Below are 27,997 nucleotides of genomic sequence, written 5' to 3' on the forward strand. Positions count from 1 at the left end.
CTTATGAACTGGTTACTATTACCTTTTTTTAAAAAATTCAGCATTATTGAGGTATAATTGACATATAAAATTATAAGATAGTTAAACTATACATTGTGGCGACTTTATGTATATACATGTGAAAGGATTCCCCCTGTCTGGTTAATTAAAAATTCATGCATTTAAAACCTCTAATTTTTGTTTTTTATGTAACACATATACTCTGATGGTTTTCTTTTTCACTTAGGTTGTCGTACTGCTCCAACAGATTTAGTTTTCATCTTGGATGGCTCTTACAGCGTTGGCCCAGAAAACTTCGAAATAGTGAAAAAGTGGCTTGTCAATATCACAAAAAACTTTGACATAGGACCGAAGTTTATTCAGGTTGGAGTGGTTCAGTATAGTGACTACCCCATCCTGGAGATTCCCCTTGGGAGCCATGAATCAGGAGAGAATTTGATGGCAGCCGTGGAGTCCATACACTACTTGGGAGGAAACACAAAGACTGGAAAGGCCATCCAGTTTGCCCTTGATTACCTTTTTGCCAAGTCTTCACGATTGCTGACTAAGATAGCAGTAGTCCTTACGGATGGTAAATCCCAAGATGAAGTCAAGGATGTGGCAGAAGCAGCAAGAGACAGTAAAATAACATTATTTGCCATTGGTGTTGGTTCAGAAACAGAAGAGGCAGAACTTAGAGCTATTGCCAACAAGCCTTCATCTACTTATGTGTTTTATGTGGAAGACTATATTGCAATATCCAAAATAAGGGAGGTGATGAAGCAGAAACTTTGTGAAGGTAAGCCTTAATATAATGTGGAAACAAGTAATAATGATGCTTTCTTACGTTTTGGTATAACCTGTTCATTTGGGAACTGGGGAAGATGGTTATATTTAATGTCAAATTATTTACGTTAGAAATGAGGTGAGCATACATTGTTGTGTTATATTTTTCTGGATAAATTTTGTTTTTAGAAACAATTGTTTTCTTATAAAATCTACAGTTGGAAAATATAATATTTTGTGTTTTCCTTTCAATTACAATATGTTTATTGTGGAGATGGTAGAAAATAAAACACCTAAATAATAAAAATATATGTAAACCACACATGATCATATCGCTCCTGTTGACAAGTTTTTGTCTTTTTCATCCTAATCTTTTCCTTTTTTGATTTCAGCGTGTCTGAGAGTTTATTCATGTGCCTAAATAAGGATAATATTGTATATATAATTTCATACTCTATTTTCATATTATTTATACTCTTATTGTGTATATAATTTTAATACTCTATTAATATGATAGCGGACAATCTTTTAAGATAATCTATTTAATAATTTCTCCATTTTTGTATGTTTGGTTTATTTCTAAGTTTTTCTAATACAAATAACAGTGAATATTCCTCTACCTAATTCTGAATGGGAATCTCTCATCATTTCTTCAGAAAACAAAGATCAAATTACTAACATTTTTAAAACTTTGGAAGAATGTTAAAAATTCCACTTGAGAAAAACTTAAACTCCCACCAGCAATGAGGGAACATTTGAAAATATAGTACTTACCAGTCTATTAATTATGTTTATATCATTTCATAAAATCTGACTTCATGTGTATGATAGGTCCCCATGGGAAAGTTCCAGTTTTTGGTAAACATTAATCCTGTTAGTGTATAGACATGCTTGTGTTCACATTATTTTTGGGGAAGAATAATTTATTCATATCTTTTATTTTTAATATTATAGGCATTTAATATACTGTATACCTAAAAATAATGTTCATGTAGATGGAAATGCTTTTTTCCCAGTTTACCTACAAAATAATACACAAATAGTTTGGTTCACATTTGATAGAAAAATTTCTAAATGATTGTGGCTTAGAAAACAAATTAATTCCTTCATTTTCTTCATATTTGGGGGGTATGGTAGAGAAAAACATTTTAAAGCTTTTTGGATTATTTCTTTGAAAAAGCATGGAAATATTAAACAACTACTTCAAAACAAAGAGAAAAAAAGCATAGAAGATTATTAAGCATCTTCTTTAATAAAACTTTAAAAAAGGTGCTAACAAGTAAGTACAAATGGTCATTACAGTTATTCATTTTATGAATCTCTAACAGTAAGACTGTGTTGACTTTTGTTGTGTTGAACAGGTCAAAGGGATTTATATTTTTAATATGTTGTTAGAATTCTTTGGTTTTGAAGCTAAGTATATTTTATTATTAAAATAGACTTTTCATGGTGAAATTTCACTTACCATTCATCTTTTTTCTTTTTTTATAAATTTATTTGTTTATTTATTTATGGTTGCGTTGAGTCTTCGTTGCTGCGCACAGGCTTTCTCAAGTTGCAGTGAACAGGGGCTACTCTTCGTTGCGGTGTGGTAGCTTCTCTTGTTGAGGAACACGGGCTCTAGGCGTGCGGGCTTCAGTAGTTGTGGCTCATGGGCTCAGTAGTTGTGGCTTGCAGGCTCTAGAGCACAGGCTCAGTAGTGTGGTGCACGGGCTTAGTTGTTCCGCGGCATGTGGGATCTTCCGGGACCTGGGCTCGAACCTGTGTCCCCTGCTTTGGCAGGCAGATTCTTAACCACTGAGCCACCAGGGAAGTCCCACTTACCATTCATCTTAATCCTAAAATATAAATTTGATTAAATATGTTTAGTATTTGCTTCAGAGACTTTTCCTGTAGATCTGTATTTTGGTAAATGCATTCTCTCTATATAAAAATTTTAAAATACACATGAAAGAGTTGCTGTGTGAAAACGGGTATAAATTCTTTCAGCTAAAATGTATGATCTGTAAAAAAAAAAAATCAAATTCGAAATCTTGCCAAATATTTCTTCATCTACACTCAGAAAAAGAATGTAAGTAATGTCTATGTCTATTCAGTTTGCATATTCACTGTACAATAGACATCTTTTAAAATGTACTTTTTGAAATTGTACTTGTGGAAGATATGGGCTTTTTTGCACTTGACTTTTTGTACTGTATTAGATTATGATTAATGCACTAAATTAATGCATTGCTGTATTGCAGCTGCTTCAAATCATGTAATTTGTGTTTGATTATTTAACAAATTCACTTTTTTTTTTGGGCAAATAGTTAACTTCTACTTGGAGGTGTTTAGTATATAGGATTACTATTTCCTAATATCATTCCCTTTTATACTGTACTGTGGTTGATCCATGATGTACAAAATATTATCCACCTCTTTGTTCCCACATGGATTATTTCATCTTCATGGACCTACTGTTTCCTTGGAGGTGTATTCTGCAATACACTCCTTATTTCAGGACCACCTAAAAGTGATGCACAATGATTTCTTTCTTTATCTGAGAGTTTTTCTTCTAATTTGGGCTTAGTTTGTTCTTTCTTAGTTCTTTGACTTGTAAAGTTAGGCTGTTTATTTGAGATCTTTATTATTTTTTAATGTAGATTTTTATTGCTATGAATTTCCTTCTTAGTGCTGCTTTTGCAGCATCCCATAAATTTTGGTATGTTGTGTTTTAGTTTTTGTTTATCTCAAGATAATTTCTAATATCCCCTTTGACATAATGATTGTTCAAGAGCATATTGTTTAATTTCCACATATTTGTGAATTTTCCAGTTTTCTTCCTGACATTAATTTCTAGTTTCATTCCATTTTGGTTGGAACATATACCTGGTACGATTTCAATCTTCTTAAATTTGTTAAGACTTGTTTTTTTTTTTTTTTGACCTAACATGTTATCTATCCTGGAGAAGTTTCATTTGTGCTTGAGAAGAATATGTATTCTGCTGCTGTGGTGGTGGGGAGTGGCGGTGGGTCGCTGTTCTATATATGTCTGTTAGATACATTTGGTCTATAGTGTTGTTCAAATTCTCTGTTTCCAGATCTGTTTCCAGACAGATCTTCTGTCTGGATGTTCTATCCATTATTAAAAGTGGAGCATTGAGGTCCCTTACTATTATTGTGTTGCTGTCTATTTACCCCTTCAGTTTTGTCAACGTTTGCCTCATATATTTGGGTGCTGTAATGTTGAGTGCATATGTATTTATAATTGTTATGTTTTGCTGGTGAATTGACCATTTTTCATTGTTTAATGTCCTTCTTTGTCTCTTTTGACAGTTTTTGACTAATATAAGTGTCACCACCTTTGCTCTCTTTTGGTTAGCATTTGTATGGAGTATCTTATTCCATCCCTTTGCTTTTATCCTGTGTGTGTCCTTAATTCTAAAGTAAATTTCTTGTAGATAGCATAGATCTTGTTGTTTTTTTTAAATCCATTTAGCTACTCTATGCCTTTTATTGGGGATTTTAATCAATTCACATCTGAAGTAATTTCTGATAAGGAAGGATTTAATACTGTCATTTATTGTTTTCTGACAGCTTTTTTTTGTCGCTCTTTTCTCTCTTGCTGTCTTCTGTGTTTCATTGATTTTTTTGTAGTGACATGCTTTGTTTCCTTTTAAATATACTTTTGCATATCTTCTATAGTTATTTTCAATGTGGTTACCATGGGGGTTACATAAAACATCATATAGTTATATCAATCTATTTTAAGTTGATAACTTCAAATGCTCTGTATTTTTGCTTATTCCTGCCCTCTTTACACTTTTTTATTGATGCCACAAATCACATTCTCTTACATTGTGTATCCATTAATACAATTTCACAGTTATAGTTTATACTTTAGTCTTTTAAATTCTGTATCAGAATTAAAAGTGATTTAAGTACCACTGTTACAGTATTACAGTATTCTTGAGTTTGTCTATATATTTACTTTTATCAGCAAGTTTTATACTTTCCAGTGCTTCTGTGTTGCTGTTTAATATTCTTTCCTTTCAATTTGAAGGACTTCCTTAGTATTTCTCATAAGGCAGGTCTAGTGGTAATAAACTTCCTCAGCTTTTTTTTAATCTGGAAAGTGTTTATTTCTCTTTCTATTTTGAAGGACAGTTTTGCCAGATATAGTATTTTTGGGTGGCAGGTTTTTTTTCTTTGAGCACTTTGAATATATTATCCTGTTCTCTTGTGACCTGTGAGATTTCTACTCAGAAATCTGGTGATTGTGTCATGGGGTGCCCTGTACATAGTGAGTTGCTTTTGTTTTGCTGCTTTCAAAGTTCTCTCTTTGTCTTTGGTTTTGGACAATTTGATTATAATGTGTCTTGATGTGGATATCTTTGAGTTCTTTAATCTGGATGTCCATTTCCTTTCCTAGATTTGAAAAGTTTTTGGCTATTATTTCTTTAAACAAGCTTGCTTCTTTCTTTCTTCTTCTTCTGCAGCTCCCATAATCTATATATTGGTCTACTTGATGGTGGGCATAAGACATTTAGGCTTTCTTCAATCTTTGTCATTCTTTAAAATTTTGCCTGGATAATTTCAAAGGACCTGTCTTCAAGTCTGCTGATTCTGTCCTCTACTTGATCAAGGCTGATTTTGAACCCCTCTAGTCAATTTTCCAGTTCAATTATTATTTTCTGCTCCAAAAATTTGTTTGGTTCTCCTTTACATTTTCTGTCTTTTTTCTCACTTTGTTGATGCATCATTTTCTTGAGCTCATAGAACATCCTATGATGTCTATTTTGAATTCTTTGTCAGATAATATACCTCCCTTTCTTTAGGGTCAGTATCTGGAGAGTTATTTTGTTCCTTTGATTGGGTCATGTGTCTCATAGTTCGTTTCAAGATTCACACATTTGAAAAAACCGTTATGTCTCCCAGTCTTTACCAACTGGCTTTGCACAGGGGAAATCCCTCAGCAATCACTCTGGCTAGAGATTCTGAAACCTTTTTTGGAGAGATGTGATTTCTCTGTAATTGTGTGAGCAATTCATTAATTAGAGAGACTGGTTTCTTTTTCAGGAGCTCATAATCTTTCACTCCCTTTGGTGTCTGTCCCTTTGGTGTCTGTCTGTAATACTTCAAGTTCTCTAGTTCTCTAACCACAAGTTTCCCACCCCTTTGTTCTCAGTGGCCACCAGGTGTCCAGGTATGCTGGTTCCCTGTCAGCACCCTTAGTCAGGCAAGACCAGTATCATTCCTTCAGGCAGCCCTTTGGAAATCTAGAATGCTGAGTACATGCTCCACTCTTTTCTCTTTCTGAGGGAGAAGTCTCAGGTTGTGTGTCTTCTCCTGATCATGCTGAGCCATGCCAGCCACAACAAGCCACCCTCCCACTTTTATTTGTTCTCAGCAGTCCAGTATACACATGATTCTGGTTCCTTCAGTGCTGCAAATTAGGCAAGACAAGCTGAAAGCTGGAGCATTGGATGCATGCTCCCCTTTTCTTTTTCCCTCCTGTGGGAGTCATTACAAGCTAGGGCATCTCTCCTGGCACTTATTTGTGTCAGCTTGGAGAGGGACTGATGTGGGTAAGGTGAAATTATTCTTAATTACCTGTTTCATTGAGGCTGTTCTTGGCTTTGTGCTCACCTGGGGAACTTCAGCTTCCTAACCAGAATCTCACAAAGGTATTTTGGTCCAATCTATGTTTCAGTGGGTGAATGTGGGTTGGGACTTTCTATTCTGCCATCTTGCTGACTTCACTCCTCTGTTCTTTTATGAGTCAACCAGGCATGGGCTTGGTGCAACAGAATGAGGAGGGAAAAGAAAGTAATTTCCCATTGTTCTCTGGAAGATACCTTCCTTAGGTGTCTTCAAGGGCTTCCAACAGCTTGTGGCTTGAATGATGGGGTTTCAAGGCCCATATTTTGTTTCAGGTGAGCTGAACTTGCCTGTGCACAGGTGTGGGTAGTTAAAAGAGCAGGCCCTAGAAAACTGCCTTTGTATATGGTCCCAAGAGGGACCAGAGGTCAGAATTAGCAATTAGCTGTGCAAATGTAGCCATATCTTGAGAGACGGAGAGATAGAAAGATGAAGAGATAGAGATAGATAGATAGATAGATAGAGAGAGAGAGAGAGAGAGAGAGAGAGAGATACCACTTGCCCAAGTGGAACTTTGGTGTCTTTCATTCCAAAAAACTTAGGGACTTTTTTCCCTCCAGTGCTTTCCACCATGATGCACTTTAACTTGGAATGATGTTCAGGACTTCTGAATTTCTTTTTCTGTCACCGAAAATTACTCATATTTTCTATGACTCTTTGCTTGGTGATTGCTGGATAATTTGATTATCTAATTTAAGTCTTATAATACTTTGTAATAATGGCCTGGTATATTACTCTACCCTACTCAGTTTAATTTGCATTTCAGTAGAAGACATAAAAGGTAAAGGTACACATATCGGGTGCCATGGCTAGGACAACTGAGTTGTTTTTGGAGGTAGTGAGTATTTTAGCTTACATGATTTCATAACATGTATGTGATTAATTTGTCTGCCCTCACATGAAACTCATATCCTTCCCTTCTGCCTCTCCACTATTGGTACACATATGCTTGAATTCACAACCACAGAGATGGGACATGGAAAAATGAGAGGTGGGAGGTGGGGTGAAGTTTGGCAGATGGGATATGATGGAGTATAATATTTCATTAAACCTCATAGAATATTAAGGGGAATAGCTTTGTATTCTATCTGTAGATTAAAAGAATTTAAATCTAATCTGAATTGGTGACAACCTACATTGTCAAGGGCTTGTAGTATATCCAAAAATATGAATTTCCCATTCATTTAATTAGAGAGGCTAGAGCTATGTTTCAAATAAAGGAATATGATATGTTTATATTTTATGTGAAGAGTGATGTTTGGGTATTAAATTGGAAAAAGTAGGATGACTATGGCATGATTCAGAAAATATACAAATTATAGCATAAAGACTTTTCTCTCAGTGTTTATGATTGGATCTAGATGCAGCTGTATAAGTTATTTCTAGGAAAGGAACAAACAAGAAAACATTCACAATAATTTTCTTAAGAATATGTAAAGCTTGTATAAAATGCTCATTCTCCCATCCTTTCTCTCTCTCTAAAATATGATATATAATAGCTATCACCTAATTACCTATTTCATGCTTATAAGAGCTTCATCCTTTTTAAGTGACAGTTGGCATGCCAGTAGGAGTGAAAATTGGTACAACCACTTTGCGAAAGTCTTTGACATTATCTATTAGGGCAAATGTACTGCTATCTTATGAAACAGTAATTCTATCCTAGATATTTAACTATGAGAAATAAGTTCATATGTTCACCAAAAGACTATTCAAGAAAGTTCATAGCAGCTTTATTTAAAATAACCCCAAACTGGAAACAACTCAAATGATTGCCCACAGAAAAATGGATATAAGTACATCATAGTATAATTCATATAGTAGAATACTACACAGCAATACCACCAACAAAAACCACATCACTCTTATGTGCAAAACCATGGATAAATCCACAGGCATTATGTTGAGCAAGAGAAGTCAAATTTTAAAAAAAGATACTGCATTGTTCATTTATATTAAGTTCAAGAACAGACAAAACTAAATTAATCAATGGGGACAGAAATCATAACAGTGGTGGCTTCTGGTGGTGGTGGTTATCCTCTGTGAAGGATCATGAGGTTGCTTTCAAGGTGTTAGACAGATTCTGTGTCTTGTCTGGGGCTAGCTATGTGAGTGTAGGCATGTGTGGCAATTGAACTATTGTATACTTGAGATTAAGTCATTTTACTGAATGTAGGTTGTATCTTAATAAAAAAGTTTAAAAAAATTCAGTAAGCACAATGTCTATTAAAGTAAAGCATTTGAATGTTTTTTCTTTAAACCTGAGGCCTTATGAATATGGTGGTCCAGCCCAATCTCTAGAGTCAGAATGAGATCCGGGTTTGGTTCCTGACTTTGTCAACGTCACTTTCTTGAAGTGAAATCTTAGGCTAAGTGGCTGACTCCAACCTTGGTGATAGAGACCTTATTTTATCTCATTTTATTTTTTTGCAGTTTAAATAATAGTAACATTTATTATCTCATACAGTTCCTGTGGATCAGGGACATGGGTGAAGCTGGGCTGAATGGTCCTGATTCAGGTTCTCCCAAGGAATTGCAGTCAAGATGTCAGTTGAGGTGGCAGGCCGCTGAAGGCATGACTGGGGCTAGAGGGTCTGCTTTTAAGGTGACTCACTCACAAGATTGGCGAGTCAGTGCTGGCTATTGGCAGGAGGCTTCAGTTCCTGGTCACATGGACGTCTCCAAGGAGCTGCTGGAGCATCCTTGCAACATGGCAGCTGGCTTCCCCCGAAGTGAGTGGTCCAAGAGAGCAAGGGGGAGCTGCAGCGTCTTTCATGGTCTAGACTTGGAAGCCACACCCCTTCATTTCTACAATATCCTATTGGTTATGAAGGCCAGCCCTGTCAGTGAGAGAGACCACATCTCATGAACGTTAATATCAGTATGCTAGATGTTAGAGCAGCAGAGGGACATGTTAAGATGCATCGATGTTTGTTTAAAAAAATAGAGTTTGTATGTTAAAATGATGCATAAATGTAATATCTGACAAAAGTTCTTTCCATTCAAATTAAAAATGGAAAAGAAAAGGAGTAAAGAATGAGTTTCAGGAATTGGACACAGACTATTGTCTGGATATGTGTAAAGGCAAGACACACTACCTTTCTCCATCTATAGTATGTGGTCAGAGGAAAGAATAACTTAGAAACATTTCAGACTTCCCTGGTGGCACAGTGGTTAAGAATCCACCTGCCACTGCATGGGACATGGGTTCGAGCCCTAGTCTGTGAAGATCCCGCATGCCACAGAGCAACTAAGCCCATGTGCCACAACTACTGAGCCCGCGTGCCGCAACTACTGAAACCCATCTGCCTAGAGCCCGTGCTCCACAATAAGAGAAGCCACTGCAATGAGAAGCCCGCACACCACAGTGAAGAGTAGCCCTCGCTCACCGCAACTAGAGAAAGCCCATGAGCAGCAACAAAGACCCAATGCAGCCAAAGAAAAAAAAAAAGCATTTCATTACATAATCAATGGTTTTACAATGAAAAATGGCAAAACCAGATGAGTTATTATGTAATTTTGTAAGCCTTTAAAATTGTATTCTCCTTAGCTATTTTTTAAGGCAAGGATGGGTTTCCATTTCTTATATTTTTTTCTTAGTGTTGAAAAATAATATATTCTATGTTGGTGAGGCTACTTACTGCTGAAAAAGATTTTGACTCTTCTGATTTGTGCGTAAGTTGTACTTAAGGCTAACTGGAGTTTATTGATCCCATTGACTCACCACTGAAAGGAGTGTTATAAAAATCTACACTTACTATGTCCCACTGTCAGCCATGTGTTTGGCAGACATCTTCCTCTGATGAAGGATTCTAAATCAACCTATATTTCAAGACAGTGGGATTACTTGCTGGTAAAAGAGAATGAGATCATTCAGTCATGTGATGAGAAAAGAAACTTTGTGAAGTTGGGCTTTAGTAAGAGAATTTCTGCTTGGATAATTTATTTCAGATTTGCTATTGTTATTTTAGTGTATTTCCAATATGATGGGATGGAATCTAAGTTATCACAATCTTGGTGAATGTGCCTCCTTTTTTATGAATTTGTACATGATGTTAAAGTCCATGGTGATATAATAGACCTTCAGGAAGGCAAATGTTTTAAATTGCCACTGCACGCCATTGAGGGTTGTGAATCTTTGGCACCTATACTCATGTTTGCCTTACCATTAAAACCAAGTTCAATCCAGGAAAGTTTAAAGAAGCTGGCTTGCACAGACCTAAACTGTACCAGGAGCACCGTAGACAACTATGTTTTATTGGATTATCGGGTCTGGATCACTAAAATTACTTTTGGTCTCTGACCACAAATCTCCTTATAAAATTCCCAGTTGTCAATAAAATATGTGACTTCTGCAGAGGGCTGACTTACAAACAATCTTGCAATTGGATTAAGTAGGCACTTATAAACTAGGCTAGGTGTGATCTGGAATAATGTGTTCATTATTAATTAATATGATAGTCCCCCTATCATATTAACTTACAAGTAGAAAGCTGTAGCTAGACACATGTGATTTCCCTGGTTAGACTCAAGAGATACACAGTTTTTGTGTTCTTGTCCATGGCAGGATTTTAAATAAAACACATTTTTATGATCCTAATAAGACTGAATTACTTATACTATTAAGCCCTGGTATTTAACAGAAAAGCAATTATTACTGGACCCCAGTGTTTAAAATAAGTGGACTAATGTGTGCTCCACCCCAGAAAGTGTTCCTTTTCTGAATACTCTCTGAACATATTAGAGTCAAATAAAATTATAACTGTGTAGTCTGTGTAGGAAACCATTTGTGAACTTAGGACTTTGAGGTTTTTTTTTGGTTCTTGCTTCTGAATGCACTCCTTTAAACTAACTTGCTTTATCTAGATTGTTCTACTTACCTGTTATATGTGTTATAGCAAGTCCCAACTGACTCTCTCTTAGCATTTAATTTTCCTGGTACTTAAAATGACAGCTTCCAAGTTCCAGTTTTTAATTCCAGTTTCCATTCCCCTCTCTGTATGTGTTTGTATAGTTATACATAGATTTCTTTTTTTCTACACAATAGGGAAGTTAATTATTGACCTCTGTTTCCCTAGAAGTTTGTGGAAGAATTGTTGGTTGGTAATCAAAGTAGCTTTTTATATATGGAAACTTTCTTTTATCTGTTTCCTATAGCTAGGTATATGCAAACATACAAACTGTATTTGAGCATTTTAACTACATTTTACTTTTCAGTTTCCATGTGTAAGGGTGTTTTATTATTCTTGTAGGTGAGCAAATTTGGAAGAAAAATTATTTCTTCAAAAAAATATGGGTGTACCAGGGGCTGCGAGGAGAGAGGAATGGGGAGTTATGGTCTAATGGGTACAAAGTTTCTATTTCTGAATAATAAAACTTTTCTGGAAATAGTGGTGATGGTTATACATTTGAATGTAGTTAATGGCAATGAATTGTACACTTAAAAATAGTCAAAATGGTAAATTTTATTTTACGTATATTTTACAATTCAAAAAAATTGAAAGCCAAAAAAAAAAAGAAAATATAATTATCTAAATACATTTCTCCTAATGAGATGTGCTAGGTGGTCATGAAAATGTAGCTGTATCGTGATTGTTAATTTACATTCCTGATTTCATGAACCATGCCACACTGTTTCCTATACAATTCTGGGGATTAGAATACCGCGCAAAAATTTGATTAAAGAAAAAGGATGAACACAATACTTGCTTTATCCCTCCCACTTGCATGCTATTTTGAAGTTACAAAGCATTTTTACATACATAATCACATTTGATCCCCAAAAAACCCTGTGAAGGAGATCATTATTCTCACTTCACAGATGAGAAGCTAGAGGCTCATGAGAGGTTAAGAGAGAGGCCGAGGTCTAAACCTCAGGTTCTGGTCTTCAGTTGGAGCTCTTTGTTTAACATCTTATAACTTCTCTTTTGTAAAGCAAATCAGAGGAGCAATTCAAATCTGAATATTCGTATGATGTAATGTTTAACACATTTTCTTTTCAGCTGAACTTCTTTCTTTTGCAGTTTTAAATCAAGTGCATTTGAAGTGAGGCTTCCTATTGTTCTATATTACCCTGCCCCCTGCTAGAAACAAACCCTGCATCATAATGACAGGAAAAATTTAATTTAGTTTATTGATTTGTGATTTCAACTCAGTCATACAGTATTATTGGGACACTTATTCCCTGCTTCTTATGTTTTCATGTGGAGGGACTTCAGCCAGACTGACTTTTTTTAAAATAAGTCATCTTGATTTTATATTAAAAAGTTTTAAAATTATAACAAATCTCAGTTTTAAGTAGAGGTGAAAAGGTTTGCTAAATAAAACACTAGTCCAGTAATGTAGTAAAGGAATAATATTTGTCAGAATAAGGATTATTTCAAAATGCAAAGATGGTTTAATAGCGAAGTCTGATTTGACACTCTTCTGCTCAAAATTCACCTGAATTGGCTTTTTTCTTGACTCAGGCAATTTCTTTTTGGTTCTCATTCTTCAAAATTAAAACCAATGCTGCAATGAGTATGTAGATTGACTTTTCTGATCTCTCCCCACCTTCTTTCACTCTTTACCACTGATGAGAAGATGCATTTTCGGATAAGGGAGTTTGATAAAAGAAGCTGGTCCTAGCTGGCAAAGTGCCTTAGACGTTCTTCCCTTTGGATCAGCAGGTCTGTGGAGCTGGTGTTCCGTTTCCTCTTTAGATCATATGTGAACTTAACAGGCAGTCCTGCTCCTGAGGTGGGTGGGGATTGAATCAGCCCTGCTGGGCTGCCAGGCAGGGGTGGTTAATTACAGTGTACAGTCTCATCAGACTCACTGGATCACACCTCTAACCAGCATCTTCTGTTTGCCTGGTTCCTGTATCTTCCCATCAGTTAGCTTTAAGCTTCCCAGAGGAAGAAGAATGTGATTGAATAGGTCCCTTCAAAATTCAGCATCCTCAGACCTGAAGATGAAAATACCCCTCCTTTCCCAGGAACACATCTACTTTTATTTATATAAACCTTTATTTTATTTCCAGTATTAATGTTCCAAATGTCCATCAATAAGTATGCAGATAAATTGTGATGTATTCATACAATAGACTTACAATCAGCAGCAAAAATGAATGAACTACTGAAACACACAACCAGAGTGGATCTAAAATAATCATGCTGAATGAAAGAAGCCAGACAAGAAGGAGTACATACAACATGCGTCCATTTTTATATAACTATACAAAATTCAAACTTATTTGTAGTGACAGAAGGCATATCAGTGGTGCCTGAGAATGGGGATGGGAGTGGGGTAGTGAATGGTGACAGACAGAGATTGCAATGAACATGAGGAAACTTTTGGGGGTGATGCATATGTTCGTTATCTTGTCGGTGGTGATGGTTTTACAGGTGTATACATATGTCAAAACTAATCAGATGGTAAACTTTAGTTTACTGAGTATCAATTTACCTCAGTAAAGCTACTTAAAAAACAAACAAACAAACAAACAAACAAAAACTCAGCATCCTCAGACCTGAAGAGGAAAATGCCCCTCCCTTCCCAGGAATACAGCTAATTTTATTTATATCAAACCTTTATTTAATTTCTAATATTCTATGGTACAAGTTATGACAGTATTATTGGGCTAATAAAATTCATCTCCTTACTTTTTACTGTTTTATAAATATGATACTTTTCCCTTTTCTTAACGTTTTGTAAGAGAGTGATTATCTTAAAGTACATTTAGTGGAGTTTGTTGTTTTATTCTCTTAGCTGCTCTATAAAATATAAGCAGTCAGGCTCAATGTGTATGTTATACGATGGCTTTGGAAGAATCTGAAAATATTGCAACATTCTTACAGTATAACAGTTTAATAGCATTGCAACCAAACAAAATTTTCCACATAATTTGAGACACTGGTTTCCCAGGGAATTGAAAAGAATATCACATTTTTATAATTTATATAAATGACTATATAACTAATAAGAACCTGCTGTATAAAAAAAATAAAATAAAATTTTAAAAAATGATTGTATAATGCAAACCTTAATGATTCTTCTTAAGGAAAAAGTCTTTATTCATTTATAAATGTGATTAATATAATATATAATCTGATTAATCATAGATGAGATAATAGGCCCATTTGAAGAATTTCCATGAACAGAAAAGACCTACAGTTAAGTTTTTTCCAGAGTGAGAGAACCAAGATATTTGAACTGTAGGATTATAAACTGCTAGAACTGGAAAGGATATTGGGAACAACACACATTTTTTACCCCTCAAATCCTGGGAATGCAAGAAAGCAATCAGAATTCATCTCCTAGATCCAAGAAATTTAAGAGCATTATCCAAGTGTGCGTGACTACCAGCAAATCTTGGATGAGAATCACGAATCCTGCTCCAGCCCTCTCCTACTGGCCAGGTGTTAGGTTGCCTCATATTCAAAACAGTGAAGTGTAAATTTCAGCATAGTGTTGCCCTTAAAACAATCCATGAACAAATGTGCCTTTTACATTTCTGTTTTCTTTCATCCCCCTTTAGGGAGAAAGAAGGCAATTGAGACTTCATTCTCAAATACCAAATACACTCCCGCATGTTTTCTCAGAAATACATTTACATACATTTGTGTGCATATAGAAATTTTATAATTCTATGTTCTTTAATATTCCTCCCTTGATTTTCTTTTTGTTGAAGTAATGCATGATTAATCAACTTCTACCCCTTTTGCTTTTGCTTTATAGAATCTGTCTGTCCAACACGAATTCCAGTGGCAGCTCGTGATGAGAAGGGGTTTGATATTCTTTTAGGCTTGGGTGTAAAGAAAAAGGCTAAGAAAAGAATTCAGCTTTCACCAACAAAGATAAAAGGATATGAAGTGACATCAAAAGTTGATTTATCAGAACTCACAAGGTAAACGTTATGTGTTGATACAGCGTTTTCTTGATGTTTCTGTAGACATGTTGAGAATTCTTTAAGCTCATACATGTTCTTCTTTTTCCAGCAACGTTTTCCCAGAAGGTCTTCCTCCATCATATGTATTTGTCTCCACTCAGAGATTTAAGGTCAAGAAAGTGTGGGATTTATGGAGAATTTTAACCATTGATGGAAGGCCACAAATAGCAGTTACCTTAAATGGAGTGGATAAAACTTTATTATTTACAACAACCAGCATCATTAATGGCTCACAACTGGTCAACTTTGCTGACCCTCGAGTTAAGGTAAAGATGCTTGGGTATGATTATGGTATTCACGGGGAATGACCATCAGGCTTGTGTGTTTTGGGAGAGGAGAGCCATAATTTGAACCTGACAAAAAATATTGATTTCATATTTTAATTTTGCCTCACTGACTAAAAGGGACAAAGGAAGAATATTTGTTTCTTTTTTAATTGAAGTAGAGTTGATTTACAATGTGGTGTTAATTTCTGCTGTACAGAAAACTGATTCAGTTATATATATATATATGTATTCTTTTTCATATTCTTTTCCATTGTGGTTTATCACAGGATATTGAATACAGTTCCCTGTGCTATACAGTAGGACCTTGTTGTTTATCCATTCTATACATAATAGTTTGTATTTACTAATCCCAAACTCACAGCCCATCTCTCTCCCACCCCCCTTTCCCCTTGGCAACCGCAGTTCTGTTCTGTGTCTGTGAGTCTGTTTCTGTTTCATAGATAAGTTCATTTGTGTCATATTTTAGATTCCACATATGAGTGATATCGTATGATATTTGTCCTTTTCTGTCTTATTTAGTTCACTTAGTATGATAATCTCTATCTCTAGGTCCATCCATGTTGCTCCAAATGGCATTATTTTGTTCTTTTTTATGGCTGAGTAATATTCTATTGTATATATGTACCATATCTTCTTTATCATTCATCTGTCAATAGATATTTAGGTTGCATCCATGTCTTGGCTATTGTAAATAGTGCTGCTAGGAACATAGGGTTGCATGTATCTTTTTGAATTATAGTTTTGTCCAGATATATGTCCAGGAGTGGGATTGCTGGATCATATATGGCAACTCTATTTTTAGTGAAAATTTGTTTTTTAATTCATATGAGATTAAGGGGTGCAGGAACTAACATTTTTGAGTGCCTGTTCTAGGTGCCAGGAACATTTAATTATAATAATCACCCAGGGAAGAAGCTATTGCTCTCATTTCAAAGACAAAAAACCAAAGTTCAAGGATATTAAATTCTCTTTACAAGTAACATGGCTAGTAAGTGGTGACATCGGGAATTTAATTTAGGTCTGGTCACTTTCAAAGTCTGTGTTGGTCTATTTTGTACTGCCGTGTCCTACAGAATATTGAGGTAAATTCATATTTGTCAGAACATTAAATACAGGTAGGAAATATGTACAGAATTCACATTTATTTGGAGGACAGTTTATATTCCCAAAAGGAGCATATATTTAATAAAATTCATAAACTAAAAGTGTATTTTTCAAGTCAAATGTGTTCAGAATATAGATGTCATGATAAAAACAGTTACATTTTGATTATTACTGTAATTATGATAGTCAAATCATACATTATATAATTTAGGAAATATACAAGGCTGTACATGAAATTATGCATTTATTCAATTTCTTCATTTGGTAAGCAGAATAAATAAAAAAAAATTGTTGTCTACCATTTTCATTAAAGGCAATGTGCTAGAAATGACACATTGTGTGTAAGAAATGACAAATGAATAAGGCATGTTTCTAATCTTCAAGGAATTTATTTATAATGGGATATTCAGTGCTTCTGGTATCTAATAGAAGTATGAAAAGTTAGTGGACTGTGTAAGGAAAAGTGGATTCTAATACAAAATGTGGGCCAGTCTTCATAAATGAGATGGTTTTTGGAATGGACTTTGAAGGATGTACAGGATTTTGATGGAGAGAGAGAGGGACACGGAAGTCAATGGTTCATTATTGAGTAGTCATGTGTAGTGAAATGCAGGTTTTTATTTAGAGAATAGAACGTGGTGCCCCCTGTGTTTGGAGTATAAGATACATGAAAGCAAAAGCTAGAAAGGTATAAGCTCAGTTTGCATGGACGTGGGAACCATACAAAGGGTTTTGCATTTCAATCAGTGGATGACGGGATTCCATCAAAAGGTCTTGATCACAGGCGTGTCATGGTCAAAGAAGCTCTCTCCTCTCCTTCTTTCCCTTCTTCTTTCGTAAAGAATACTTTTGACTCTTTCCTGGAATTGGGCTAAGTCCTAGGAATACAGAAATTAATAATATTAATTCTAGTAGAGGTAAGAAGGTTGGCTTGGAGAGGGAAGTGGTAGGGATTGAGAGGTGTTTGAACATTATTCAAATAAAGCAGGACATCTATGAGCCTAAATTATGGCAATGAGAATGGCAATGGAGAAGTGAATTTGAGTCGTGTTTCAGACACATCCTTGATAGAATTTTGCATCTATTTGTTATGGCAACTGAGGGAAGGGGAAAGAGGTAAAGGCACTTGTATGGTTTAGAAGCTGAGGATACTATTATCCCAGGGAAATCGGGAGAGGAAGAAAGTTTGGGGGATAGTTCAAGTTCATTTTGTTACATACTCTGTCAGACAGATTGTGAAACTCCTGGCAAAATTATTCTAGCCAATGTTAGAATTATAGGTACCATATGTGAGAAAGAGGTCCAGGCTGTCAATGTGGATATGGGAGATATTTCATAAAAGTTATAACTGAACTGTCGGAATGAATGAGATCATCAAGGGGAGAATGGAAAAGGTCAAGGACAGGCCTGTGGGGAATGCCCTCATTAAAAGGCAGGTTGAGGAAGATGAGCCCTCAAAGAGATAGAGAATGGACAGTTGGAGAAGAAGGAATGAAGGTGACCAAGATGGTTTGAATCACGGAAGCTGAGTGAGACCATCAATGCGGATGGACTAGTTACAGGGTCCACAGTTGCCATGAAGTAAATAAAATGAGGGAATGAAAGAAGCCACTTGGATTGGGACACTAGGAACTTATCTGTGACCTTGAGGGAGTTGTTTCAGTAAATACTTTGCTACAGCCACTTTGGGATGTGAAATGGAAATGCAGCTAGGGATTAAAATAATTGCTGGTTGGCCTTTGAGACCCAGCTTGGGTCAGGGTGAGTTAGAATATGGTGCAATCAATCTGTGTGGTGTGGATTTACACTTGATGACAACAGAATAGAAACAAAGAAACAAAAAGATTGTTTGGAGCTCTATTTATGAATCTGCTGTATTTTCTTCCTACAGACATTATTTGATGAAGGCTGGCATCAAATTCGTCTCTTAGTAACCGAACAAGATGTAACTCTGTATATTGATGATCAACAAATTGAAAGCAAGCCCTTACATCCAGTTTTAGGGATGTTCATCAGTGGGCAAACCCAAATTGGAAAATACTCTGGGAAAGAAGAAACCGTTCAGGTGGATAAAAATGATCTGCTTTTCATATTATATAAAATGGGGCTTTGGTGATAGTATTTACTCCATTTAACTGTATTTAACTTAATTCCTTTAAGAGACTTAATGAAAATGTGGTCAGTTCATTAGTGAAATTGTGTGTTTGTGTGTGTGTATGAAAATGAAAAATCAAACTTAATATAATAATTCTTAGAAATTTGTTCCCCTAGGTGCAGGGTAGAATTCTATGTTCTTATGAACCATCAATTTCATATTTCCCAGGAGAAGCATAGAATATATCATGAATTTGGGAAAGGATTAGAGCTGTGAGTGGGGGTTATAAAAATTTCTTTGCAGCTGTGAGGATAAAATTAGATGAATGCATGTCAGTGTTCTTCATAAACAAAACGTTGACTTTTTTGGTATAGAGTATCTGTGTGTGGGTTGAGAAGTGTGTATGTAAAAGATAGCCATTTCTTGAAAAATCCTTTATTTGAAAAGGTATGTCTTTCCTACTCTGTTTCTATTAAGGGAAGACCGTGTCATATTCAAATGTAGGATTACACATATGGTCTCCATGTATTAATGTCACACGTCAAATTGTAGTAAATATTTATATAGTGACAGGTGCTGGGCTTACTCATCACACAATACTCCGTGCCAAGAACTAAATCTCTGAAACTAAAGATGGTTTCTTGAGCTGACTCTATGCAATCAGGGATGTGAAGAGATGTAGGGTAAACACAGAAAGCCTGGGAAAGCTTTTAAGTTGTCTAGGAAATGCTGTCTAGATGAGCTCTTAATAGAAGGATACTACAAAAGCTCCACTGGGTTTCCCAAAGAAGTCAGAGGTTTGTTTTTGGTGCTAGGGAAGTTTTTCTTAGGAGTTTTGTTGCGTCATGTCTTTATACTGTATGTTAAGTATTTAAGTTTTGTATGTTTATTGCTTATTGTATTTTTATTGTTAACGAAGCTAAGTGTTTCGATCTATATCTTACATGATTACTAACTACACTGGCTGCTTCTGTGTATCTGAGTTGCTTTTATAAAACAATTTGCTTGGGCCTCAACTTTAACTTGATTGGTTTTATGTTTCTAGTTTGATGTCCAGAAGTTACGAATCTACTGTGACCCAGAGCAGAACAACCGGGAGACAGCATGTGAGATTCCTGGATTTGTGAGTAGGATGGGTTATCTTTTCCTAAGTGTTGCTTCAGTACTTTCAAAGCAAGAAATAAAACGCAAATAATATACGAGCTTTAATTTAACATATAGAGTTAATTTGTTTCTTCATTGTCAATGCAAATAAAATGAAACTGACTAAAACATATTTTGAGGTTCATAATTGAAATAAAATTATAATATATGCTTGTACAAGTGTAAATGGAAGACCACGGGAAATATTTTCTCATCTCAGATTGATTGTTCCACTATGCAAGTGGAGCAGGGATAGATGTGCTCTACAAAAACATAGAATTCGTTGTCTGAATGTCCAGTATGTAAAATACATTTCTATACTTTATTAAATGTGTGGGTGAAATACCTCATGTGACACAATTCTGAATAGTGGAAAAATTATTCATTTTCCTGTTTACTAGCACGTTTTCTCAAACCATAATGAATATAAATTTTTCTTTTCGTTGTTGTTGCCACCCAAGCAGGATTTTCTTATAATTCTAGGATATAAGCAAATTTCTATTTATTTAGCTATCTTCATTAATGCGTTAGGAAGAAAAAGATTATAAGCGAAAATGTTATAGAGTCTGATCATATACGTGTGTGCGTATGTGTGTGTGTGTGTGTGTGTGTGTGTGTGTGTGTGTGTGTGAGATCAATCCCTTTTCCCCTGGGCAAGAAACAGTATATTGTTGCTAGTGAAAATAAGGTAAAATGTTGTAAAACTTTTTGACAATGTGGATTTCCAGTCATATTTGAGCCTTACGTGGTTCTTTTCATTTGTATAGTCATGCTGTCATCATTTTCTTATTTCCTATCAAACTGAATAAATTATGGATCCATATTCTGAAAATTTGAGGATGTAGAGCAGCACATTTGAAGGATCTGTAATAAAATCAAAGATGGAAGCTTCTAGAAATGATTCATTCTGGATTTTCTACTTAAGTAATTGTTTAAACACTGTAACATTTATTTTATATACTTATAATTTGGAAAATAAATCTCTTTTAACACTATAATGTTTATTTTAGATACTTATAACTTGGAATATAAATCTCTCCTAAAAGCATTAAAAGTTATTTCATTTTGGGAGTCCATTGTACATACCTGATTTATTGCTATTTCTCCATTGATGTTATGCCATGACTATGACCCCCCATATAATAGAAGCACAGAGTGAGATTCTAGATTCTGTGTTCTCACATCCACTTTTCTGTGTTTTTATGGCTCCTTCCTCACTCTCAGGTATGACTTCTTCAGGCTTGTTTACCCTTTTCATCTTCATTCCCACCTTCTCATTTTCTGATCTAATCTGTTATTGTTTGGAAAGATTATTAACCTATTTTAAAATTGTGTGTCATTCAGTAAGAAATAGATTGCTTAGTAAGAAGCTTTTCTAAAGTAAATTGCATAAAATTGAATGCATGCAGTTTGTGACTTGCTTAGATGTGTTTTGGCTTTTTCTCTGGTTAAGTGATTCCCAGAAAGTTCAAGAGAGCGTATAAACCCCACCTTGAGGTATTTTTGTTCCTGTGTGGCCGTTATACCAAGCACGCTCTCCATCATTGCTAATTTCCTTCCTTTATCCTATCATAAATGTAGGAATAGCATAAATAGGTAATTTTTTAGGATCGTTGCAAGCAAATGTTTTAGCTCTTGCTGGTTTTGATACTTCACTTATCTCTACCCTGGACAAGGAAATATCTGTAAATTAGGAAGATAATTTAGAAATTTAATTAGAAACATGTCTTAAAACACATTTGTTGTTGTTTTTCTTTCAGAACGGTGAGGTAGGCTTGGATACTATTATTCTCCTTAAGGTAATATTTGCATTGTGGGACTGTTTAGCTTCCTTCCAACAACTGTAAGTATGTTAGATAAATAGAACCCATTTTTATGTAGTTTGAATGTATCTAGTATTCATAGCTTTTTTGTGATTCTGAATTTCTTATTGGATTGGGCTAAATAAAATTGGACAGTAAATATAAGATATCTTTACCATTTCACACACACACACAGACATACACAGGCGCATGTGCACATATGTATGTGTCTTGCCGTGTGCCTTTATCTCCATTTTTGTCTTTTAGTGCCTCAATGGTCCCAGTGATGTAGGTTCAACGGCAGCTCCCTGTATTTGTCCTCCAGGAAAACCAGGACTACAAGGCCCCAAAGTGAGTAATACCTAACATGCTACTTTTGATAAAACACACAAATAAGAGCTGAGTAGACACTGAATTCCTAATCACCATTGACTCTGTTGTGAAATTTCTGCCTAATACTTTAGAATAGTTTAAAATGTGAGTTTTAGTGATTTTTTTAAAAAGTGATTCTAATCTGTAATTGCCTTTGAACCTAAAACTGATACCACGTAAAGTGAGGGAGTGTTATTAGTTTGTTTGCTTGTTTGTCTGTTTGTTTTTTCCCCTAATACCACTACTGTATCCCAAGAATGATACCTCCTTACAACCTGGTAAAAAATGAAGAAAGGTCATTTGTTAAAATATGTTCTAAATTCTTAAATGTCTAAATGCTTATTCTGTCAAAATGATTTTCAGATAGAAAAATGAAGTAAACAATTTAAATTGGTTTGAATGTTGTGTTTGATGTCCAATTCTACAAAGAGAGGCAAGTGTGTATATGTGTGTACATGTATATTGAATTATTTTACTTAATCATGTAATAATTACTTTTAGTCATATTCATACATGCATATCTCCCAGTTACATTTACATATTTATTTGTGTGTGTATCTGTATATATATTATTTGTGTGTATATGTGTTACTTGTGTGTGTATATATAAGAAAACTTACATATTCATCTGTGTACACATTTGTATATGATTGTCACCATGATGTGCATACTATTTTATAACTAGTCACTTTTTAACATAACAAATACTCTGAATATGTTTCTGTGTTATTAAATATGAATGACTAATATTTTTAAAGTAAGTTGATACTAATCGTGGCATCACTTAGACACAGCCTAAGATACTGAGATGTTAAGTGGTTTGTCCACTATAGATAAATCTTGTTTATTTAATATTATTTAAAAATATCATCTAGATAAAAATAATGTCTAACTTGAAAGCAAGTATGACTTCCTAGCCAGAAAGAATGTTTCGTGTATTGATCATCTATTACTTGAAGTGACCATAATAAATTTTGTTAAATATGAGTTATAATGTTCATTTAGATGGAATTTTCTGAGAGTTTTAATCATCACAACTAAAAATTTATAGTTTTTAGACTGATAATCTGAGAGTCGGATTCTTCCTGACTTTTGTGCATGTTTCCCCATCTATTTTCAGGTGATAGTTCATGACCTACTTCAAACCTAGCTGTTAAAATCAAGAAAGAAATGCAATTTAAGAAATAAAAGAATGGGATTTCCCTGGCGGTCCAGTGGTTGAGACTTCGCCTTCCAATATGGGGGCGTAGGTTTGATCCCTGGTCAGGGAGCTAAGATCCCACATGCCTTGGGGCCAAAAAACCAAAAACATAAAACAGAAACACTATTGTAACAAATTCAATAAAGACTTCAAAAAAAAAATGGTCCACATCAAAAAACAAATCTTAAAAAAAAAAAGAAATAAAAGAATACATTCAATACTTCATTCAAAGTAAATCTGTCTGGCTTGGAACTTGACTTCATTCCATTATAATCAATTTACTACTGTGAACAATTTTTAGATTGCCTTTAGGAAAGTTAATCCAAGTGTTCTTCTGTTAAAGTAACCGTGTTATTTAGGATGCCTGATACAAAGGAAAAATACCTATAAGATGTTTCTGGGAGAATTTACTTTGCAAGGCAGCATGGTGTGACCTACCAGCAGACTATCTTTTGAAACATAGTTATACAGCTTATTCAACTTGGGTTGTTATACATAGAAATGAGTTGATCTACAAGAGATCAGAGTCCCATGACATCTGACTTCTCTAAGCCCAGAGGACTTTCCAGCCCCTCAGGCCACCCCCAGGGGCTCTAAAGGGCTGTCCACTTCTGGGTGGGGGGGCACCTGATGCCTTTCATGTTTCCTGATTCATCATTAGTGGTCCATTAGGCATCTTGAAATGACACCAATTTTTATGCCTGTATGTTTCCATAGCAAATTTTTAGCACACCCTTTGTCTTATCTGGGAAAGCCTCTGAGTTTCAGTATTTCCAAGTTTCATGTGTTCCTCATTTTCATTCTCTTTTCTTAGTCATCATCTAGCCCCACTGCCACCTACTACTTTAAGTGAAATTGCAGTTTTCCACAGATCTTCCAGTTGGCGTGCGTTCTGAATCTGCTTTCCATTTTCTTCAGAAAATCTGGCAGGAGGACAGGACACACACACACTCTTCCATCCTTTTAGGGCTCTTTCCCCTGGAGGTGGTTCCTTATTCACATCAGGGACCTGCAAGTGAAAAACAGAATCCCTAGCAACACCCTGAATTGTTCTTCCTTTAGAGAATTTCTGGCCTGGGAAATTGATAGAGTTTTAATTAGTTCAACGGAATCAGAACTAAAACAGATGAATCGATTTTACTATACATCTAACTGAGACATATTGGCTGTTTTTGTGAGATGCTCTCTGGAAAGTTTTACAGATTTCCATCAAGCAGACTTACCTGTGCAGGAGAATCTAGTCTTCCCATTAGCCAGAAATCGGGTTCTTGGAGCTGAAAGTTTGGTTATAAAACTGAAACAGAGGAGAAATTTGTGTGTGGATAGGTGGGTAAGTGCTTATTCTAAGATAAAGTCGGTCATCTGCTTCAAGTTCTCTCAATTTCCAACAAATATGACATGCCTATTGCAAAACCAGGTTAAATTAACTATGGTATCCCATACTTGGACTTTTCATGGCATTATAACTCTTCAGTATTCATAGAAAAATATATTTGTCACGGGGCTGTGAGCCCCTGTATGAGGCTGGCTTATTTATTCTGTGTCCTTAATGTCAAAGGGAGTGATTAAATTAATGACTCTCTGGGAATGATTTTTATATGCAAACACTTCACAATGAAGGTTAATACAAACTAAATTCTCCTTTGGAATTCCACTGTCTAGCACAGTGCTTAATAATAATGTATTTTTTATTTAACATTGAAAAAAAAAGATTCACCCCTCCTCCTGATTAACCTATGTGGAATGCCTTTGTTCTATGTGAGAGATCCAGGCAATTCCCAATTTACAAACAGCTCCCTTCCAAAAGACCTATGCATGCAAGTGGCAGCTTCTTCTCCCACTTCATAGCTGGAGGAACATTTATGGGGACAAACTCCCCACATTTGATCTAATCTTAAATGTTAGATCTATGAGTGCAGAAGTGGAAAGAAAGCATTTTTTTCCCCTTTTTTAGGAAGGAGCAATTTCTTAATAACTTATTTTCTCTGAAATAACATTCTTTCTACAACTGTATTGATGCCCTTTGTTTCACCCTGATAATTCTTCTGATTAGAGACTCCTTTGGCTTATCAAAGTAGCCTCTGTCTAAAATACAAAAGCATTTGGGAAATTTCAGGAGCCACTGGGCATTCACATTTTTATGTTAATTTTCCCAAACCAAGTGGATTCCTTCTAGCTGAAGAGAATGTTTGAGTTTTGAGGGAGGGAAGAGGTTGGTTTTCGAGAAAGGAATAGGTCTTAGGTCAGATACTTTTGTGGAGGCCAGTAGTTAGTCTGAAGGCACAAGGGTTTTGAGAAGAGAGCTTGGAAACATGGGATTTGGACCTAGGAGGCATTTGTTTTAGATGAGCAACTTAAAATATTAGCTTACTTTTGCAAGCATTACTGTTTCTCACTTTAATTATTCATATTTGCACACTTGCAAGGCCATGTGCAGGGATGTTTTAACTTAGTCCATGATGTTTCCATTCCTGTCAGCAACTCAGAAATCCTGTGGCACAAAACCAATTCATCATAAGTAAGAACTGCTTTTCAGCTGAATACTTATTTTTTAAAATTGCAAATGTTTGAACTAAATTAGAAGAAAGCAGATTGAGAATTTAGTCACAGTTATATAATTATAGGTCATATGTCTAATTTGATGTATTTGGAAAATTTTTTCCATGTTAAATTTGCTAGCTCTCCCTGCGTAGGGTTCTGATCAGTGTATGCGTTTTGATTTGGGCAGAGAGAGCAGTGTTTAGGAGCATGGAGTCTGGAGCTGAATTGGCTGCGTTCTCACCTCTACTGCTGCTTTGTGACCTTGGGCAAGTTACCTAACCTTCCTGGGTCTCAGTTTTCTTATATGTAAAATGGGAGCAGTAAAATTACCTGCTTCGTGGGGTTATTGTGAGGATTAAGTAATTTAATACATGTAAATTTCTTAGAGCAGTGCTTAGCATATAATAAACAGTCAGTAAAAGTTGGGTGTCAGATTTTATTACAGTAATAAAATTGAATTTTTATTCTAATTGGGCTTCTCTTCGAAAATCAGTTAGGATTTTACTTTATTCTTCCAATTTTATGGAAACAACGGCAAACCTACCTGAGTTTTTGCAAATAAACCAGTAAGACAATAGTCAAAATAACCAGTAAAACCTACCAGAAATAATAGAACCTGCAAAAGAGATTATTTTCCCTCTTGGGGCTGTTGACCCGTTCCTTAAGAAGTCACATTGGATTTATCTTGTGGGTGATTTTTTTCTCTTGGAAACTTAGTTTTGATTCATTTAAAATATTATTGTTAAGTATATTTTGTACTTTTATGCAGCATAAAAACACAAATCCGGTTTCTTCTCATGCCAAAACTTTATTTCAGCCTCATCATCGTAGAAGTTAAAGCCTCTCAGATCCTTTTGATGTCCTAGATTTTGCTGATAATTAATATTCTGCAAGTAAAGAGGTCATTAACAGGAGGTTGGATCTGATTGGAAATAGTCAGCAAATAGTTATTGAACTTCTACTTGGTACCCAGCATTGTCCAAAAAAGGCGAAAATATTGACCATGTTTTCAAGGAGTCTCAATCCAAATGATAAATGAAGACGCATCAAGGGAAAATTTTGAGAAAACTCTTGTTATGAGTAAATGATCAGTGATATGGGAGCTGCTGTAGCATTTCAGTAGAAAAAGACACCAGGAGAAAATGCAGTAACAAGGAAGGTGCAGTGATTGGAAATTTTGTTATATTAACTCAAATGGAAAAGGAAGAGTCTTCCCAGGAGAAAAAAAAAAAGATCGAATCTGTTGAAAGGCAGTGAGGCCAATCTGAACATGTTTAAAGAGAGATGGCAGGGAGGCCAGAAATTAGTGTGGAACCTCTCAAAATAAGAAGAAAAAAATCTAACACCCTAGAGAACAGGAGTGCTGCTCCCTTAATGTCTGGCTGACACTGGGTGCCTTTGGATTAGAATTACAAATTGTACCTCTTCAGCAAGAAATTACATGTTCCTGCGTTATTTTTCTCCCTGGATTTACAGCTATTCTTTTTCTATCTCTTTTAAAAATGGCATTTCCCTTCTTCTCAGCCCTTCCACAAGCTAAACCTCTTGGGCAATCGTAGGTGAAAAACCCATCCTTTCTTCATTGGTTCCTTGATAGAGTTCACACAGTTCTTTCCATTTTTCCTGTTATGTTTCAGGAACAAACCTCCCTCGCCAGTAGCCTGAAGTAGAATTTCAGATCAGCATATTTGGCTCTGTGCAAATACCCTTAGCACTGGTGTTCAGTTAATGTATAATCACTGAGGTATGTGTGAATGATTTTTTGATGTAGATATGAAGCACTGTTGAATTGAAATCAGTTGTCTGTCTGTAGTAGTTTACCAATACTGATGGCCGAGACATGATGTTTTTTGGGGAAATACCCCATGTGGACCTCATGGACTCTATAATACATGGATATGATATTATTATTATTTTTATTATTACTACTACTATTATTATTATTTTGGCTACACCCCGCAGCTTGTGGGATCTTAGTTCCCCGACCAGGGATCGAACCTGCACCCTCGGCAGTGAAAGCACAGAATCCTAACCACTGGACCACCAGGGAATTCCCTCATATTATTTTTTGAAGTATTTCTTAGAATTAAATGATAAAACACCCTCACTTCACAAAAA

The 27,997-nt window shown here is 35.4% G+C and overlaps 1 protein-coding gene across 3 annotated transcripts in view; it reads left to right on the forward strand.

Moving 5' to 3' along the window:
* Window positions 1-27,997, forward strand: part of COL21A1 (collagen type XXI alpha 1 chain) — a 176,049-nt gene that overhangs the window by 54,961 nt on the left and 93,091 nt on the right. For 2 of the 3 annotated variants that reach the window (XM_068558593.1, XM_068558594.1), the window contains exon 1: window positions 21,959-22,116. Coding sequence is in view for 1 of the 3 variants with exons in the window: in XM_068558595.1 (XP_068414696.1) it covers window positions 227-778; window positions 15,124-15,292; window positions 15,384-15,600; window positions 18,617-18,790; window positions 19,866-19,943; window positions 21,724-21,732; window positions 22,033-22,116 (1,283 nt within the window). In the remaining 2 variants the exon portion in view is untranslated. Of the gene's footprint in view, window positions 1-226; window positions 779-15,123; window positions 15,293-15,383; window positions 15,601-18,616; window positions 18,791-19,865; window positions 19,944-21,723; window positions 21,733-21,958; window positions 22,117-27,997 lie in introns of those variants that run through there. The other variant, XM_068558595.1, reaches the window with a different exon arrangement.

The sequence above is a fragment of the Eschrichtius robustus genome, chromosome 12, assembly GCF_028021215.1.
Source record: "Eschrichtius robustus isolate mEscRob2 chromosome 12, mEscRob2.pri, whole genome shotgun sequence".
NCBI classification, from domain to species: domain Eukaryota; kingdom Metazoa; phylum Chordata; class Mammalia; order Artiodactyla; family Eschrichtiidae; genus Eschrichtius; species Eschrichtius robustus.